The following is a 20,653-nucleotide window of genomic DNA, read 5'->3' as shown; positions in this document are numbered from 1 at the left end:
ATAAGATACTTACAGGTTTCTTGTGGAGTGACAAGAAACCCAGAATCAGTCAGAAAAGATTGATGAGACCAAGAAGTGGTGGATTAGCAATACCGCATATTTATTTATATTATTTGGTTCATAAGGTTAGATTTCCTTTGTCATGAGCCTTTACATGCAAGAGTGATGTTGGCAGTTGGATATGGATCAAAGAGAAGAATTTTATCTAAAGATGATAAGCCTGTCTATCAGAGTAATGGTTTCACCCAAAAATCACCCCGAAAATGTAAAATCCTTAATATGATCTGCTGGAGGCAGACCAGTGACAAACAATATGTGTCAGTGGCGTGGTCTAAATGAACTGGGACAGACTGTGAAGGATGGAGACATGGTACCCTTTAACAAGTTGAAAAAGTTGTATAATTTAACAGATGCTGAATTTCTGTCATACCTACAGTTAAGATCAAACTTAAGGTCACTCATCTCAAAGAATGTGTCCACGGGGCTCAACAGAGAACTTGATTATAAACTGAGTCAGATCATCTTGGGAAGGAGACAAGTTTCGGCAGTGTTTGGGTTATTGTGCCTCGCCTCTTCAGACAGCCAAGCTTCCATCAAACATCAGTGGCAGAGGGACTTGGGTGTATCCCTGACCTCAGCCCAGTGGCAGTCTGTCCTGAGAAACATAACTATGGTATCCAAATGTGCTTGATACAAAATTTTACAGATAAAAATGGTGCACAGCGAGGTGTGTTTTACACCATGCAGATTACAAAAAAATGATCACTCCCTTTCATATATGTTGGCATGGCTGTGGTGAGGCAGGATCACTCATGCATCTGTTGTGGCATTGCCCCCCAGTGAGATGTTTTGGGACAAGGTGATGTTAAGTTTGTCTTCTATCCTGGATGTGAAAATACCTTGGTGTCCATCAGTCTGCCTCTGAGGCACAAGGATAGAAAATATACAGTCAAAGCTCACACAGTGCATCACTGCTCGAGCTTTAATGTCAGTTAAATGTATCATTATGATGAAATGGAAATCACACAAAACAAATTGTTTTAATATAAATAATTGCTTAAAGACTTTATGGATATTATCAGTGGAACGGACAGCTTCAGCTCTTTGTGAATGTGACCATGGAGAAGATGGACCTTGGATTTTTATAAGATCTTCGCTTGGGAAAATGGTTCATGAATGAACTTTATTGTATTTATTCTGCACCCCTGTTGGATCTTGTCCAACACTGTGGACCCGTGAAAGAGTCGACTCTATGTGTCCAAACACAATGTTCTGCCTTTAGATAGCCACGGTTTGTTAAGTGAGATGTGGAGTTTCTGTGTCCTTAGAATTCAATGAAATTTGGGGACTTTTGTGTTTCACATGTTGTGACGTTGGTTTACGTCTCTACATCAGTGGAGCCGACTGCTGTTGTTGTGAGTTTAATGGTCTGATTGGGCTTCTTCACTGAAACTGTTCCCTTCATCTGAGGAAACTTTCAGCTGCTTGAGGTGGACTGATTTAAGTTGACTGCAGGTTCCAAACAGAAGATTTGATTTACATTTAAAATGGGATTTAGAGGCGCCTGACAATCTGCACTACCTTCTGATCTGATTAATAACTGAAGGAAGGGATACAGATTTTGTGCTAAATAACAGGACATCATCTGCATAGGTTATTTTTTCTTGTTTTGATGGTGTAAATGAAGTGATGCCAGATATGCTCAGTATGCGTGTGTGTGTGTGTGTGTGTGTGTGTGTGTGTGTGTGTGTGTGTGTGTGTGTTTGTGTGTGTGTGTGTGTGTGTGTATGTGTCCTCAGTGAAGTGTATCAGTCTCTGCAGTAGCTTCCAGCTGCAGCAGTCACTTGTTGATCTCATGATAACTCTGACAGTAGTAAACTGCTGCATCTTCAGCCTGAACTCCACTGATGGTCAGAGTGAAGTCAGAGTTTGATCCACTGCCTGAAAAACGATCTGGAATCCCTGATGCTCGACTGCTAGTTGCATAAATAAGCAGTTTAGGAGTTTCTCCATCTCTCTGTTGGTACCAGGCCAAGTAGCTCCCACCATAAACGCTCTGACTGGTCCTACAGCTGATGGTGACGGAGCCTCCCAGAGCAGATCTCACTGCTCCAGGCTGAGTCACTGTGACCTGACCTCTGGACTCTGAGGATACAGAGACAAAAACATAAAGCAGCGTCATGGTTTTGTGGTCTTCATTTCAGAGGGACGGATGGTGATAGAGGAGAGGAGTTTGATTCTCTGGACTTTACCTGTGAAGCAGCAGCAGAGGAGAGTCCAGATGAGGACGGAGGTCAAAGTCATGTTTTTGATGAAGAGGAGGATTTCTGTGGCTTCTGTTGTCATGAAGGACAGCTGTCAGTCATCCAGTGTTCAACTCTCAGGACTATAAACTCTCCCAGAGCACTGGAGCATGGTGCTGCTGATGCAAAGTGGCTCTCTATGGAAATGCTCTGACTGACTCCAACAGGGACTTGGATTACTCTGATGATGCTGTTTATCAATGGATCAATACATTTATCAGAGGATTGATCAGGAATGTGTCACTCATCATTTACATGTGGATTTGCTTTGAGTTTTATGGGCAAATTTATAGCTGAATATTTCATGAATTTCCTCTAATTCAATACCAAACAAATCAACTTCACAGTGCGACAATTTTACTATTTAACAAAATTCCTGTTTATCAATGATCATAATCTACAATAAACATGAGTTCATAATAATCATTTACATATGTTAGAATTTACTGGAGAAATTTTAATTTGTTTTACCTGCATAGAAATTATTATTGAGAAATTGTGTCAAAGTCAGAGAGCCGTGTCTCTGTACAGTCAGAGGTTTTTGTACGACCACTCAATCAGTTTGTATCACTGTGGTGGACTTTTGGTGGAGGATCCAGACTGGATGTTAACTGTAAGTACATTTGACTCCTTTAATAACCCAAATTCTATATTGATTCTGTTTTATTTCATATCTGTAGACTGTGCTGCAATATTTTAGCTGATAATTGGAGTTTAATATAATTGTGATGATTCTTAAATGTGTCACATAATGTCCTCAAACAGACTCAATTCTTCTTCAGTTCAATATTTTGTTTCTCTAGAATTTCAGTTGAAACAGTTTATAAATATGAAGTTTCCACAAATGATTCTGTCAGATGGAAATAATGTGAAACTTTCAGCCCAACTACTGGGGCAAACATTCTCATAGGTTTTATTGATCTTTCTCAAACATTGACAATCTTCACACAATGCATGTCATGAAAGAATATCTTCAAAGATGGCTGTTGTTTAAACAACATGCTGTATGAGTAGGACTGATTTGATGAGTTTAATATGTAATTCAGTTGTTACGATGTTCACTTTGAACCAACAAAGCCAGCACACACCATCAAGGTCTTTTCTGTTTCAGACCAGTTATTTTTTAAGACACCTTACAATAATGTAAACCATTTTTTTAGATTAGACAGAGGCAGATTAAACGTGAATACATCAGAGGAACAAAATGCCACGTTCAACTTTTTATCTTTAGTCCTGAAACCTGTCTGTTGCTATGGTTCAGCAGTGATGCCTGTCTGTTGCCATGGTTACTGAGCTCAAAGAGGGAAGTGAAACGTTAACGAGCAGTTTCATCCAATCTGAGGACGACCAATAGAACTACTAGCCTCCTCTGCTGCAGCCAACAGGGTGGGGTTTATTTTCTCTTTGTATGAACTTTCCTCATATTGTCTCTGTGTCTCCTCCTCCAGTGGGTCGAGTCGTCCCCACCCTGACGGTGCTGCCCCCCTCCAGAGAGGAGCTGCAGCAGGGGAAGGCCACGCTCATGTGCCTGGCCAACAAGGGCTTCCCCTCAGACTGGAGTCTGGCCTGGAAGGTGGACGGCAGCAGCAGCAGCAGCAGCAGCAGCTGGGAGGAGAGCAGGAGCCCCGGGGTGCTGGAGAAGGACGGCCACTACAGCTGGAGCAGCACCCTGAACCTTTTGTTTCCAAGTTGAAGAATGAACCCTCAAGTTCAATGAATGTCATTCTTTAAAGTCTACTTTTCCTGTGGGAGGTTTTCACAGTAATAACGAAAAACATGTGGACTTTTATTTTGAAGGAGAGCAGCTGAGCTGCCCCGGAAGCTCTATTCTTTCCTGTGGCTAACTTGACAGTGTTTGAAAAAGATGGCGTCGAGCAGAAACGTCTGTTAGCAGAGTGTCTTTGTCGGTTTTGAAGGCATTTTTTATTTAAAAATTGCCAAAATTACACCATTTATTACAGTATAGCCAGAAAGTGTAAATTGATAAAAAAAGGATTTATTTATTAATTTCTCCTCTCAATGAAAAGAAAACAAACATGGATATGGACCAGTGGCGGCTGCTGGTCTTTCAAACAGGGGAAGCTCACTTTAAGTTTACATCATAACATGTGTCATATTGTAGCGAGGCAGTAACTTATAAAAGGAACATTTAATTGAAGCCATTTTTCAACCACACTCATGCCGTAGAGCCACAGCAACACACACCTCAGAGATTTTCAGATGGGTTTAAACACCTGAACTGTGTCTACACCACCAGAACTGATTTTCTCTCAAAATAAGTTTCCCTGAAAGGAGCAGCACTTTAACACTGGCCCAGGTAACTAACAGTGCTATATCAACATTCTCTGAGCATTCTCAAATATTACTGAAACACACATTTATTATATGAATTCTGCCCCTGCTTTTGCAGAAAATGGTCTGTGACCCTGTCATACCAACTGCACACACACAACTCAACTACAGCTTTGTGATTATGTCTTTATTTACAGTGTGTGTTGTGTGTGTACTGTACAAACGGTGAAATCAGGAACTCTGGACGGCACTCTGTCAGAAGACTCCACTCGCTGATGCCGGTGTGTATTTCCAAAGTGCTGTCAATCACAAAGGGGTTCAGCCTTTAAGATAGTTCCTCCAATCATCATGCAGACACCGAGCGTCCTCTCCCGCCTACCGCTCCATCAGGTCCCAGGGAAGCTGAGCCTCCCTGGAAGTGATGATCTTGTCACATTTATCCAATGACCGACTCACTTTGCTGCATAAAAAAAACCTGCTCAGCGCTGTCTCATAGGAATGCTTGGAGGCTCCGCGTCCACCGTGCTGACACGAGAATGTATGACAGGGAGGTCGCGTTTGAAAACTGGTGACAAACAGCTGACGTTTGAACATCATAGTCGTGATGTGAAACGCATCCTAGCGCACGTTTAATGCAATGTAAATTCTTGTTTTAATGTAAATTCAATAGTGCATATTTGACCATTTTTTCTATGAACTTTTAGGGGACGTTCAGCCTCCCTTGTTGTCTCAGAGCAATCAGCCCTGATATGGAAGGCATCTTTTCTTGAAAGATCATCACAATAACACCATTTAGTATAGCCACAAATAAAAGATCTTTTTAAATATAGAGATTTTTCTTTTTCAAGAAAATATTTTTAAAGAAAATGTGGGTTTGGAGGGTGTGTTATTATCATAATCATTATTAATATACTGTTTATCCCAGCCAGAAACTAAAAACAGAAATTACTGTTGGATTTTCAAACTTTTGACGGTGCTTGTATACAATGTGCAGACGAAGCTTCATTAAGAGAAAAAAATGATCTGAGCTTAAGATAGTGATATCTCATCAAAATCACTTTATTTTATGTCTGATTCAAAATTTGCCCAAAAATAAACCTTTTGCATGACAAGAGTGAAAAAGTGAGGCTTTTTTTCATCTTCAACTTTTAACTTTCAAACATCAAAGGGTGAGTTATAAAAATCTAATAACTCATTTATGGTGGAGGGAGGGTCATGGATTTCCCCCAGTCACTCAGGGAGGGTCACACCACAGCCACCCTCCTCTGATAAATACAGATCGGTCCCTTATTTGGACATTGTGTCTGTAATCTGGACTTTTATTTTGAAGGAGAGCAGCTGAGCTGCCCCGGAAGCTCTATTCTTTTCTGTGGCTAACTTGACAGTGTTTGAAGAAGATGGCGTCGAGCAGAAACGTCTGTTAGCAGAGTGTCTTTGTTGTGTTTTTAAAGTGTGAAGATGTGTAAAGTCCAAATGCTGAGAGCGTTGGTGAAGCAGCGACTAACTGCGGCTGCTGAAGAGATATTTGGGCTGTTTGAAAGAACGATAGCAGAGTACGAGGAGCAACTTTGTCGCTCAAAAGAGGAGAACGAGCGACAACGGAAACTACTGGACGCTGTTTACAACCCTCAGCTCAGGTTACACAGAGCAGGTTAGTGTCTTCTTCTTCTGTGGTTATAAACACAGAGCAGGTTAGTGTCTTCTTCTTCTGTGGTTATAAACACAGAGCAGGTTAGTGTCTTCTTCTTCTGTGGTTATAAACACAGAGCAGGTTAGTGTGTTCTTCTTCTGTGGTTATAAACACAGAGCAGGTTAGTGTCTTCTTCTGTGGTTATAAACACAGAGCAGGTTAGTGTCTTCTTCTGTGGTTATAAACACAGAGCAGGTTAGTGTCTTCTTCTGTGGTTATAAACACAGAGCAGGTTAGTGTCTTCTTCTGTGGTTATAAACACAGAGCAGGTTAGTGTCTTCTTCTTCTGTGGTTATAAACACAGAGCAGGTTAGTGTCTTCTTCTGTGGTTATAAACAGAGCAGGTTAGTGTCTTCTTCTTCTGTGGTTATAAACACAGAGCAGGTTAGTGTCTTCTTCTTCTGTGGTTATAAACACAGAGCAGGTTAGTGTCTTCTTCTTCTGTGGTTATAAACACAGAGCAGGTTAGTGTGTTCTTCTTCTGTGGTTATAAACACAGAGCAGGTTAGTGTCTTCTTCTGTGGTTATAAACAGAGCAGGTTAGTGTCTTCTTCTGTGGTTATAAACACAGAGCAGATTAGTGTCTTCTTCTTCTGTGGTTATAAACACAGAGCAGGTTAGTGTCTTCTTCTGTGGTTATAAACACAGAGCAGGTTAGTGTGTTCTTCTTCTGTGGTCATAAACACAGAGCAGGTTAGTGTCTTCTTCTGTGGTTATAAACAGAGCAGGTTAGTGTCTTCTTCTGTGGTTATAAACACAGAGCAGGTTAGTGTCTTCTTCTGTGGTTATAAACACAGAGCAGGTTAGTGTCTTCTTCTGTGGTTATAAACAGAGCAGGTTAGTGTCTTCTTCTATGGTTATAAACACAGAGCAGGTTAGTGTGTTCTTCTTCTGTGGTCATAAACACAGAGCAGGTTAGTGTCTTCTTCTGTGGTTATAAACACAGAGCAGGTTAGTGTCTTCTTCTTCTGTGGTCATAAACACAGAGCAGGTTAGTGTCTTCTTCTGTGGTTATAAACAGAGCAGGTTAGTGTCTTCTTCTGTGGTTATAAACACAGAGCAGGTTAGTGTCTTCTTCTGTGGTTATAAACAGAGCAGGTTAGTGTCTTCTTCTGTGGTTATAAACACAGAGCAGGTTAGTGTGTTCTTCTTCTGTGGTCATAAACACAGAGCAGGTTAGTGTCTTCTTCTGTGGTTATAAACACACAGCAGGTTAGTGTCTTCTTCTGTGGTTATAAACACAGAGCAGGTTAGTGTCTTCTTCTGTGGTCATAAACACAGAGCAGGTTAGTGTCTTCTTCTGTGGTTATAAACACAGAGCAGGTTAGTGTCTTCTTCTGTGGTCATAAACACAGAGCAGGTTAGTGTCTTCTTCTGTGGTTATAAACACAGAGCAGGTTAGTGTCTTCTTCTTCTGTGGTTATAAACAGAGCAGGTTAGTGTCTTCTTCTGTGGTTATAAACACAGAGCAGGTTAGTGTCTTCTTCTGTGGTCATAAACACAGAGCAGGTTAGTGTCTTCTTCTGTGGTTATAAACACAGAGCAGGTTAGTGTCTTCTTCTGTGGTTATAAACAGAGCAGGTTAGTGTCTTCTTCTGTGGTTATAAACACAGAGCAGGTTAGTGTCTTCTTCTGTGGTTATAAACACAGAGCAGGTTAGTGTCTTCTTCTGTGGTTATAAACACAGAGCAGGTTAGTGTCTTCTTCTGTGGTTATAAACACACAGCAGGTTAGTGTCTTCTTCTTCTGTGGTTATAAACACAGAGCAGGTTCGTGTCTTCTTCTGTGGTTATAAACACACAGCAGGTTAGTGTCTTCTTCTGTGGTTATAAACACACAGCTGGTTAGTGTCTTCTTCTGTGGTTAAACACACAGCAGGTTCGTGTCTTCTTCTGTGGTTATAAACACACAGCAGGTTCGTGTCTTCTTCTTCTGTGGTTATAAACACAGAGCAGGTTTGTGTCTTCTTCTGTGGTTATAAACACACAGCTGGTTAGTGTCTTCTTCTGTGGTTATAAACACACAGCAGGTTAGTGTCTTCTTCTGTGGTTATAAACAGAGCAGGTTAGTGTCTTCTTTTTCTGTGGTTATAAACACAGAGCAGGTTAGTGTCTTCTTCTGTGGTTATAAACACAGCAGGTTAGTGTCTTCTTCTGTGGTTATAAACACAGCAGGTTAGTGTCTTCTTCTGTGGTCATAAACACACAGCAGGTTAGTGTCTTCTTCTGTGGTTATAAACAGAGCAGGTTAGTGTCTTCTTTTTCTGTGGTTATAAACACAGAGCAGGTTAGTGTCTTCTTCTGTGGTTATAAACACAGCAGGTTAGTGTCTTCTTCTGTGGTTATAAACACAGCAGGTTAGTGTCTTCTTCTGTGGTTATAAACACACAGCAGGTTAGTGTCTTCTTCTGTGGTTATAAACACAGAGCAGGTTAGTGTCTTCTTCTGTGGTTATAAACAGAGCAGGTTAGTGTCTTCTTCTGTGGTTATAAACACAGAGCAGGTGAGTGTCTTCTTCTGTGGTTATAAACGCACAGCAGGTTAGTGTCTTCTTCTGTGGTTATAAACACAGAGCAGGTTAGTGTCTTCTTCTGTGGTTATAAACACAGAGCAGGTTAGTGTCTTCTTCTGTGGTTATAAACACAGAGCAGGTTAGTATCTTCTTCTTCTGTAGTTATAAACACAGAGCAGGTTAGTGTCTTCTTCTTCTGTGGTTATAAACACAGAGGAGGTTAGTGTCTTCTTCTGTGGTTATAAACACAGAGCAGGTTAATGTCTTCTGTGGTTATGCTCCGACATATCCGACAGCTGCTCTGAGATGTTCTCCCCGTGTCAGCGTGGGTTTCCTCCAGGTGCTCCGACATGTTCTCCCCGTGTCAGCGTGAGTTTCCTCCAGGTGCTCCGACATGTTCTCCCTGTGTCAGTGTGGGTTTCCTCCAGGTGCTCCGACATGTTCTCCCCCTGTCAGCGTGGGTTTCCTCCAGGTGCTCTGACATGTTCTCCCTGTGTCAGCGTGGGTTTCCTCCAGGTGCTCTGACATGTTCTCCCTGTGTCAGCGTGGGTTTCCTCCAGGTGCTCTGACATGTTCTCCCTGTGTCAGCGTGGGTTTCCTCCAGGTGCTCTGACATGTTCTCCCTGTGTCAGCGTGGGTTTCCTCCAGGTTCTCCGACATGTTCTCCCTGTGTCAGCGTGGGTTTCCTCCAGGTGCTCTGACATGTTCTCCCCATGTCAGCGTGGGTTTCCTCCAGGTGCTCTGACATGTTCTTTCCATGTCAGCGTGGGTTTCCTCCAGGTGCTCTGACATGTTCTTTCCGTGTCAGCGTAGGTATGGGGTGGGATGCATGATAATATCGCGTTGCCAGGGATCAGTACGCCCGGGGCCCTGCCCCTGTCTGCCGCCCAGCACACAATGCACCTAACTCTGATTCCTGTCCCTGCAGATGGTGGGCCCACAGGGCAACGTCTCCATGTTATTTATTTGGGCTGAGCCCGACCAGGCCCCAAGGTACTCTAAGTTCGAATATTCTGGTTGATCAGTCTTCTTGAATCTCTCTTAGTCTGGCCCCTTCCGTGGAACCACCATGTTAGCCCTGGAAAACACATCTCCCAGGATCACAGGTTCAGGCAAACTCCTCCATCATGTTAAAGTGGTGATTCTCAAAGGGAGTTCAAGTATCCCAGGGTCTTGCTGATGAGTGAAGGAAGAATGGAGCGTGAGATGGATCAGCCATGAACCGCTGTGGTTCAGAGGGAGCTGAGCCAGAAGGCAAAGCTTTCCATTTCCTAGTCCATGTCCGTCCCAACCCTCACCTATGGTCATGAGCTCTGGGTAGTGACTGAAAAAATGAGGTCACAGATACAAGCGTCTGAAATGAGTTTCCTCTGTAGGGTGTCTGGGTCAGCCTTAGAGATAGGGGGAGGAGTCAGACATCTGGAGGGAGCTCGGAGTAGAGCTGCTGCTCCTTCATGTTGAGGTGGTTCAACATCTGATCAGGAAATACCTCCACTCTACTGGATTATATGAGAAGATTTAATTAGTAGCTTGTCATGACCTGTGGAGGGCAGCATTACGCTAGATATACAGCCTATCGGAAATCCATAAGAAGAAGAACATTTGTTCTGGACACGTCCCACTGGTAGGAGGCCCTGGGGCAGACCCAGAACACATTGGAGGGATTATAGATCTCATCTGGTCTGGGAACACCTCGGGATTTTACAACCTCTCTTTGAAGAAAACTGAACAAATTATACCAGACAGTGTTACACCCCAAGTCAGCATTAAATTACAGTTTGTCTCAATGCGTGTTTGTGTGTTTCCTGTTTCCTGCAGATGTCCAGCAGCAGCTGTTGGTGGTTAAAGAAGAGGTTCCCCCTGAGCAGCAGGAGTGGAGCTCCAGTGTGGACCAGGAGGACCCAGAGCCCCCACACATTAAAGAGGAAGAGGAGGAACTGTGGAGCAGTCAGGAGGGAGAGCAGCTTCAAGGGCTGGAGGAGGCTGATATCACCAAGTTCACATTCACTCCTGTCCCTGTGAAGAGTGAAGATGATGAAGAGAAACCTCAGTCTGAGGGACACCACTGTGGAGGACCAGCAGGACCAGGACCAGTGCCTGGAGGAGGAGTGCGACCAGTGCCCGGACACTCTTCTGAAGATGATGGAGAGGAATGTGGGGGACCAGGACCAGAAGAGGACTCTGATCCAGTTCTAGATTTACAACCAGATACTGAGGACAAGACTGGAGACCAATCTGAAGCTGATGGAGAGGAATGTGGGGGACCAGGACCAGATGAGGACTCTGATCCAGTTCCAGATTTACAACCAGATACTGAGGACAAGACTGCAGACCAATCTGAAGCTGATGGAGACCACTGTGGAGGAGTACAACCAGTCCCCGGAGGAGAAGGAATGCGACCAGCACCCAGAGACTCTTCTGAAACTGATGGAGAGGACTGTGAAGGACCTGAACCGAAGGACAACTCAGGTCCAGATCCAGATCCAGATTTACAACCAGATACTGAGGACAAGACTGGAGACCATTCTGAAGCTGAGACTGACGACAGCAACGACTGGAAGGAGACCAGAGAACCTCAGTCAGGTTTTGATGAAGTACCTATCGGCGATATGGAATGTAATAATGAAATAGCTTCAGTTAGTTTATCTGAATGTGCGAGAAGCTTCGACCATGAGGGAGGTCTACAGGAAGACTCTGAAGTCCACAATGTGGAAAAACCCTTTAGTTGCTCCATCTGTGGTGAAACATTTGCAGAAAGCTCAGAGCTGAAGGTGCACTTCAGAGGTCATAGAAAAGGAAAACGTTTTAGCTGCTTGGTTTGTAAAACAAGTTTTGGCAGCAGCGGAAATTTAGCGAAACACCTGAGAATCCATACTGGAGAGAAACCATTTGGTTGCTTGCTGTGTAGTAAAAGATTCACTCAAAAGATAGCTCTGGAAAAACACCGTCTTGTCCACACAGGGGAGAAACCATTTAGTTGCTCAGATTGTGGCAAATCATTCACACAGAAGGGGCATCTGAGTCGACACTTGGTTGTCCACACAGGGGAGAAACCATATAGTTGTTCAATTTGTAGCAAATCATTCACATTAAAAGAAGACTTGAAGCGACACTTGCTTGTCCACACAGGGGAGAAACCATTTAATTGTTTGGTCTGTAGTAAAACATTTTCACGAAGGAAAGACTTGGAACGACACTCGCGTCTCCACACGGGGGAGAGACCATTTAGTTGTCCAGACTGTGGGAAAACATTCACTCAAACGAGCCATTTGAGACGACACTTAGCTATCCACACGGGGGAGAAACCATTTAGTTGTCTAATTTGTCAGAAAACATTCTCAGTAAAGCAAGATTTGAAACAACACTCGGTTGTCCACACGGGGGAGAGACCGTTTTGTTGCTCAGATTGCGGCAAAACATTCACACAAAGGGCCAATTTAAAACAACACTTGATTGTCCACACAGGGGAGAGACCGTTTAGCTGTTCAGTTTGTGGGAAAAGATACACACGAGAGAGTCATTTGAGACGACACGTGGTTGTCCATTTAAGGGAGAAACCGTTTGGTTGCAGTGTTTGTGACAAAAGATTCGCTCGGCTCGATTTGGTGAACAAACACGAGTGTGTTGGTGAGAGCGCCCGAAGTAAGTGAAGTGTCAGAGACGAATTTTGGGCCGGTTTTTCACGGCAGGATTGAAATCAGTGTTTTCCCTGCCATTATATTGGGGGGGCACCCCAGCCACCCAACAGCACCCCCCGCCCCCTTTGAGGGTCAAGTTTATTTTATATAATTGTATTTTCTATATAGCTCCAGATCACAACAGAAGTAATGTAAGGTTACCTTCCCTATAGAACAGGTCTATACCTTGTCCTTTATTAAACTAATTAAATTGAGTTAGTTATTTATCATATTTACATGATGGCATGTTATTTCTGTCTCTACATGGTTCCGCGTTTAGAATTCTCCTCTGCTCTCTGTATCGCGTACGCCAGAGTTCTGCCCCAATGCGCACACACACACACAGACATGTGCGCACACACAGTTGAGCACACTAGAGTGCGGCTCAGGCCGCATTTTCTTTGAGACAATTATAACCGAACCCAACCTGAATCTGATACAGTTTGGTACTTGACATATTTATTGTTATGGACAGTGTGTAAATGACCATCAAAAGACGACTGTTACGCACAGTCAAATACGACGCTACATACACTCAGTTGGAGTGGAGCCTGTGTTGCATTCAGGTGTTGTCATGTAAATAACAAATTTCATCACTTGAATAGGCCATAGCACAACACAGCAGCATGTCAAGTGGGCCGTGCTCATCACCAGAGTCACCAATTAACCTGCATGTCTTTGGACTGTGGGAGGAAACTGGAGCACCTGGAGGAAACCCACTGTGACAAGGGGAGAACAGGCAAACTCCACACGGAAGGGGAGAACCCCTCACCCAGAGTTCGAGGCAGGAACCCTTTTGCTGTGAGATGACAATGCTAACGACTCTGCAGCTTCTGTCATTACGTCCCTCTTTTTGTTCTACAGTAGAGTCTTTGTGCCGTAACCAAAGTCTGAATATAACTTGAAAAAGACGTTCTGGTAACTGTACATGCTCGTGTTTTTCTTCAGTGTGGTTTTTGGTATAGCAGAGTGATTTGGTTGTTATTCAGGGGTGGCAGTAGCTCAGTCCATACGGATTTGGGTTGAGAACCAAATATGAGGTGTGGATTTATAACCGGAGAGGCGCCAGTTCAGGTGCCCTTGAACAAGGCACCGAACCCCCACATGCTCAGAGTGCCTGTCGCCCTGACACCCCTTCATTTAATGCATGTATAGGTCCTGTTTGTGTGTGTATCTGGTTTTTGTAAGTTTATGACAACAGAGTGAAAAAATTTAAATATCGTAAAACTTCAATTCTTTGCCCAGCCTTCATTTGCATAAATCACTGTACTCAACAGGCCTATATTTGAGACAGGCCTTTAAAACAAAATTGTTGCTCAGCAAAGATGGGAAAAGTGCGAAATATGTGCGAAATAGCTAACTAACATGGATTGTCAACAATCTGGTTTTATACAGCCAAAGAACTTCTATAAAAAGACTTGCAACTAGACCAGGCTTCTATTTGAGACAGACCTGCATTTGTCAAAATGTGTAGCTACACCGGAGTAGTAAACGAGACTAGGCTTTTAACTTAAGTTTTACGTTCATCTTCTTCTAAAGATTTTACTTCCAAGTTTCCTTGTTCCGATGTGCAGTAACTTTAGTTTAGCATGTGAATATTTTATCTATTGATATCAGACTTGTTTCCCTCTCTGTTGAACCTAGATTTAGTACAACAGCCATTGTGACAACCGTTAATGTGATCCATTTAAATTCTGTTTTTACAATGGTTTTTAAGCAGTCCAGAAGTTCAAGTTCAGAAGTTTTAATAGACTGATTATTAAGTGGAATAAAAACAGAACTTGAAGATAACTTGGGTGTGTCTGTTCCTGTAATTTCTAAGCTTCTGTTTCAGTGCAGCTGTTGCAACCAGTTTTACAAACTTGAGAAAAAATATTGATTTTTAAACATGTAAAGTTAGAGGCAGGTTGGACCATGTATTCTGGAGTTACAAACCACTTCTTGTTTTGTACTTTATTGTTGTCAAGTTCTTAAGTGTGTTTTCCATGCAATATCCCCACTTGAAAGGGAGAGAGGCATCTACCAGAGGTCTTAACTGGATTTCACTCAATGACCAGGCTGCTTTTCCTTTTCCTTCCTTTATTTTCAGAAGCAAGCATTTTATGCCATTCGTCGTGTGTAGGTGAAAAACCTTTCAATCAAAGAACCACAGGACCAGAGAAAAAAAGTTTAAAGTCCAATCAGAAGCACCAACAGAAAATACGTATACAAATACCAGAAAATAAACACTTAAATATTGTGAAACCCAATTATTTTTACATTAAATTACAAATCAAGTGCAAATAAAGTTACCCACTGCTGTAAATGGTTTAGCATAGTTTCAGGTAAGTATGAATTTTGCTACTTTTTAAATATTTATTGTTGTTTTAAATGTATATTTTAATGTGTTTTAACTTAAATTGTCTCAATTTCTGTATTTTAACATGAATTACTTCTTAACCTTTCATTACAAATTTTTTACAGGCTTTTTAACCTTAATTTTGAAAGGGTTTTAACATTAATTTTATGGTCAAATTATATTAAAATGAAATTCCAAAATTACACTTTCACAATTACAAAAATGCTTACAATTAAGAGTATGTATGAGTATAAATGCTTGAATTGAAACTGTTGATATGAAATGATTCAAATCATGTTATATTCAAGTTGCTCTCCCACTCTACTAATTACTTCAGTGATACACCCAATACAATCAACACACATTCATAATTCACTAAAAGTCGAAGTGAAATACTTTTAAGCTGTGCTCAACACATACCAATTTAAATTTACACAGATCACATTTCAAAAGGCAGGAGGGAGATTAACAGGCAATCAGCGCACACAGACAATCAGTTACCAAGCCACGCGTTACTGGGCGTCCGACCCCGTGGCTAAGTTAGCGTTAACACAACCAGTTAATCACAATGCACTACCTCCGTGCAAAAGTCTCCTCATTAAACAGTTCAGCGTCTTACCGGCTGCCTCTCTGGTGTTTAGATGCTCTCACTCTGCATTGGCATTGTGAAAGATGAGGGAACAGATATACGCCTGCTGCCTGTGTACCTTTGTTCGCTCTTTTTACCTGTGATGATGTGCGCCGCCTTTTAAGGCCCAGGCAGCAACTGGGCGATAGTGCGAAGGGTTCCTCCTTCCGGTTTATTGTGGAAGTGGATTCCTCGGTTTTGCTTGTCTTTTAGTTAATGTTCAGTTCTTTATTTTATTCCAGTTTGACCTGACAATTGTACTGGAAATTCCACGTCTCGCCAGGGTCATTAGGTTCGACGAAAACTCAAGCTTTAAACAAGTTTTGATGTCAACGATCTTAAGATGGCACACAGCAAATGTGAAGTCAATCTGTAGGAGTTTGTTAAAGTATGACCCCTGGAAATGGCCAAAAAACTGCACCAAAATGAAACAAATTCAAAATGGCCGACTTCCTGTCAGGTTTAGAGTATTGCTTCAAGAGCCTTTTTTGTATGTCTTGGGATGTTACATAAGCCTACCAATTTTCATGCTTGTAAGCAAAACTTACTGCAGGGGCTGCTTCGTTGACATTTTCTAGGGGGTGCTACCGAGCCCCCTTGGCACCCCAAAGCAAAGAAATCATTAGGCTCGTTCGAGATGAACTGCGCCTCGCCTGAAAAGTAGACGAGAGCAGGCGGCCACAGCGGGGGACGGTGACAAAAAGCTGCGGTGATGTCGGACAGTTTCCCGACAGTTTCCAGCAGCCTTCAGTCACTGTGTACAGGAAGTCACAGACACACTAACATCCTGTCTGGAATGATGTCAATTCATTAAAAAAGTGATCAGACCCATATATCAGTTTGTTTTCACCATCAGTCACACAACATGTTTTCTGTTCACAGAATAAACCTTCAGGTCAGACAAATACAATCTTAATCTCTAAAATACAACAAAAATGAGTAGTTTATCTAAAACGTCATATTGTTGAGTCGACATCTGAACCATTGAGCTGTTAGATCAGGTGAGAGCCAAGCGGTGCAGTCGATGGAGAGCAACTGCAGCGCCTGGCTCTAAAAACTGCGGCTGCCTCGCTCTCGCGATTTTATCGCCGTCCACTTTTGTAATACGTCAGAGCAAGTCGGGATGAAGTCGGACACAAAACTAACCGCATGCATTGTGCGCTGATCGCCGGTGATCGAATCTGCGCAGGACTGGCTCATCTCGAACGAACCTATAATTGGGATGTAGAAGTGTTCAGGGCGGGACTGTCATCAATCCTGTGAAGTTTGCGGGTGATCAGACCAACTATGCCAAGGTTATAAGATTTTTGTGTTTCATGGCGAGACTTTAATATTTGATGCCATGCCCCGGCCGCACCATTCAATGCTGACCAAATCTTTTACCAAATTTTGATCACAGAGTTGTCGAGATGGTGCACACCAGGATTGAAGGCAATCAGATTATGTTTGCAAGAGGAGTTCATTAAAATGTGAAGCATGGAAAACACCAAAATTTACCATGAAATTTAAAATGGACGACTTCCTGTTGGGTCTGGCCTATTGGTCCAAGAGGGTTTTTGTGTGCGTCAGGGCGTGATACATGTGTGTACCAACTTCCGTGCATGTCGAGAAAACATGCCATGGGGGCTGCTGTTTAAGGGGCGTGGCCAATGCATTAAGCCACGCCTGTCGACAAAACTCATGTACTTATGTGTCCAGGTCTGGACTATGAAGGAGCGTGTCAAGTTTCAGGCAGATTGAACCAAGTCTGCTTAAGTTAATGACAAATTACTGTGTTTTGGCAAAATGTCGACCTTCGCTGCGTTGCCGTGATACTAAACCAATGCCAGACTGATGTTAAAGTGATGCTAAACTAATGCTAAATATATGTTAAGCAAATCTAAATAAATATTAACTGAAGAGGTTGAAAGTCTGTTGGTGTTAACTAGCTGCAAACAGCTAACAGCTTAAGTTACTAGCTGCTAATAGGCAACAGGTAATGGTAACTAGTTGCAAACAGCTAACATCAACTAGCTGCTAACAGCTAATATCAACTAGCTGCTAACAGCTAATATCAACTAGCTGCTGACAACTAAAGTCACCAACTGCTAACAGCTAACATCAGTTAGCCTGCCCTGCAGGAGTGCTGTGTTTACATGGCAACTCACGCAAGACTAGCTGATGGCTAGTGGTGGTGCTAGTTCTCAAGTCTCGCGCGAGTTGCCATGTAAACACAGCACTCCTGCAGGGCAGGCTAACTGACCACGGTGAGAAATGATGCTATTAAAGTGGAGTAAATTACGTCTTTTCAAGTCAGTTTGCATGCTGCGGCTTCAGGGTACTTGGATTACGACGGACGAGCCGTTCTGACGTTTTTGAAATGCATTAGCGGAGTTTTATTACATTTCAAAATGTGGGTTCCGTGCACTTCAAGTGTAGCTGTTATCCTCCGATACCCCGAACGAGTTTTGTGGATTAAAAAACTACACTGGATTTCTTGTCGGCATGAGGGTCAGTAAGTACTGTCTGTATCTTCATTCTAAAGTGGTCATTTCCTAACGCTGAGGACGGCTATGAGCTGAAACACGTCCGTTTGACTGCTGCTGTTCAATCCACCATATTAAAAAGTATTATACTTATTAGTGAGTGCTGTCGGGTTTTTCCGCTTTGCTGTAATTTTTGGACCAGCACCCAATTACACTTTGAGACTTTTGAGTGAGCACGCCGAGTTCGCTGAAGACTTATCTCCATACACAACAGTACTAGCCAGCCGGCAGTGACCTATCCAAGATGGCGGCGACGTTGACGCACAGTAGCCATAGAAATGAGTCATTTGTCATTGTGGCCCAATTCCAATCCGATCCCTTACAGACTCACTGACTTAGAGGCGCGTTCATGTGAAGTGTGTGAGTGTGTGAGGGCTGTCCCATTGTCAAATCGTGGAGTCAGTGAGTCAGTGAGTGAGCCCTTTATGCCCCCTTACCGTAGGTCAGCATCGATGCGGACTTACGGTAAGGAAATTACCCACAGTTCATAGCGCTGTGACGTCAAATACAGGGGTTGCCCTCGGAACACCGGAAGTGTTAAAAAACGTAAACAAATAAACACGGTCGGCAGATCTGCAAACGGTAACGATATATATATACATAAGATAGATATCACTATATCACTTACAGCACTTTTGATGCTAGTTTAGAAAAAACATGCACATGGTAAAAACACAGTAAATTCATTATTCCAAACTTACCTCTTGCCCATTTTGCAACACAAGTGCTTGGATAAGGATTGACTGATCAGGGAGTCTGTCCCTCACACACCTTGTGCGTGCTGACAATAACAGATAAATGATGAACAACATTTTGTAGAGAGGGATAAGTGCTGTCCCATTCCTGTTTGTAGCATCCGGAGCCCTTTCAAACTCTCACACTCAATCACTTACAGCTGACGTCAGTTAAGTCAGTGAGGGTTCAGGGCTTGAGTCTTTATGGGCCGGATTGGAATTGGGCCAAATGTATCTATGGTCGGTCCTTACAGAGGATTTTACTTTGAAATTAGTCCCCCGGAAGTGATCGTCGACGTGTTTCCGGCCTCAACACCGGGAGCAGTGAGCAGAGAGAAGCCGTTAGTTGCATGAAATAACGGCAGAAACACCGATGACTTAGTTCGTTAATCAGAGATGGACCGACACCGGAAACAGCTGGAAGTGGTTTTAAAACCGGAGGCGAAGCCGCGAGGTGAAGGTTTGTTTCCTTTCTGCCACTCTGCTAATGGTGCTAAAGCTAACGTTAGCCTGTTAGCCACAGCTAGCTCCCGAAGCTAACGTGTTCTATCTTTACTGTGACTGGGTTGAAAGAAGCTGGGACTGGGTTCCAGTTAGTGTGACGTCACACTGAGGGTACAGTGATCCTCCTGTCAGCTGGAGGATCAGCTACGACACACTGTTGTTGTTTAAGGCATCGGTTTAATATTTAATTTGATAAGTATCACACACACTTCAGATGCTCCAAAACCAAAATGCACACATAAATAAAAATATTATTTATCATTATTACTAAAACCTCCACAAATACAATATGCTAACGTTATTAGCACAAGCCTATGGCGTTTTAAGTTTAAGTTTATTTCCTTTATTAATCCCCCTGAGGGGAAATTCAATGTTTTCACTCTTGCTTGTCAATTACACACAGGTCTGAAAGACACACACATGCACAAACAGGACCTATACATGCACAAAGTGGAGAGATGTCAGAGTGAGGGGGCTGCCCTTTGGTCAGGCGCCCCAAGCGGTTGGGGGGTTCAGTGCCTTGCTCAAGGGCACCTCGGCAGTGCCCAGGAGGTGAACTGGCACCTCTCCAGCCACCAGTCCACGCTCCATATTTGGTCCGGACGGGGACTCGAACAGGCGACCCTCCGGTTCCCAACCCAGGTCCCTATGGACTGAGCTACTTTACACATTGTATAAATTAGCCTAGCAGCTAGTAGAGATTTGCTCTGCTCATATGAAGCCAGGATAAATCACACACAATACTTAAAATGCTATTTTTGTGGAGGCTTTATTGTCTTCACAATTTATTGTTTCTTATCTGTGAAATTAAAGTAAGTCAAAGCTTTGTTTCCACTGAATCCGTGTACGCTTTGTTCTTTCGTTTTTCTGTTTTAAAACCAGAACTGAAAAACAGGAAAAAAGAACAACAGAAATCACTCAACATGTTTGGTTCTCCACAAATGGATAGTTCCTGTCAGTGGGAATGTGTACAAGGAGTATTTTCTGTGGCCCGTGGTGGACTTTCCGACAAGAGGCAACATTCAGCGGTGGGTTAAAGCAGGGTGAGGGTCGATGACAATTTATGATACAGCAAAACTGTTGCTATTAGATCATACTGTGTTTAGAGTCATCATCAAGTCAGCAGAAGACCCGCCCGGTTCTCTGCACGCGAGTGTGCGTGTGTGTGTGTGTGTGTGAGAGGGAGAGAGAGAGAGAGGTAGAGAGAGAGAGAGAAAGAGAGAGAGCGACTGACAGGACAGTAAAACAAACGAGATTGTTTTTCTGATTTGGTTTTGAAACGGAAAAACGAAAGAACGAAGGGTACACGGATTCCACTGAGGGAAATGGTTTCAGCTTACAGAGACAGACAGGAGGTCTGCGTTGCTGCGACATGTAGTTACATTTCTGGGGAGGTGCACATCAGGCTACACTGTAGGGTACAGCCAATAAACGGAAACAAGAAGACGAAG

At 43.0% G+C, this 20,653-nt stretch overlaps 1 protein-coding gene and 1 gene segment (V, D, J or C); both read left to right on the top strand.

Moving 5' to 3' along the window:
• LOC117263966 (Ig kappa chain V-III region PC 3741/TEPC 111-like) overlaps window positions 1–5,604 on the top strand; it is a 47,997-nt gene extending 42,393 nt beyond the window's left edge. The window contains 2 exon segments of the V gene segment in view: window positions 2,879–2,916; window positions 3,752–5,604. Of these exon segments, the coding sequence occupies window positions 2,879–2,916; window positions 3,752–3,996 (283 nt within the window).
• Window positions 5,605–5,932: 328 nt separating this feature from the next.
• The window catches only part of LOC117263679 (uncharacterized), a 31,601-nt gene continuing 16,880 nt past the window's right edge, over window positions 5,933–20,653 (top strand). Inside the window, exon 1 of the mRNA XM_078175993.1 lies at window positions 5,933–6,246. Coding sequence (XP_078032119.1) covers window positions 6,054–6,246 — 193 coding nt within the window. The 5' untranslated portion in view covers window positions 5,933–6,053. The remainder of the gene's footprint in view (window positions 6,247–20,653) is intronic.

Source organism: Epinephelus lanceolatus, chromosome 16 (genome assembly GCF_041903045.1).
Source record: "Epinephelus lanceolatus isolate andai-2023 chromosome 16, ASM4190304v1, whole genome shotgun sequence".
Taxonomy (NCBI): Eukaryota; Metazoa; Chordata; class Actinopteri; order Perciformes; family Serranidae; genus Epinephelus; species Epinephelus lanceolatus.
The sequence above is the reverse complement of the archived record's forward strand: the minus strand, read 5'-3'. Positions and strand labels throughout refer to the sequence as shown.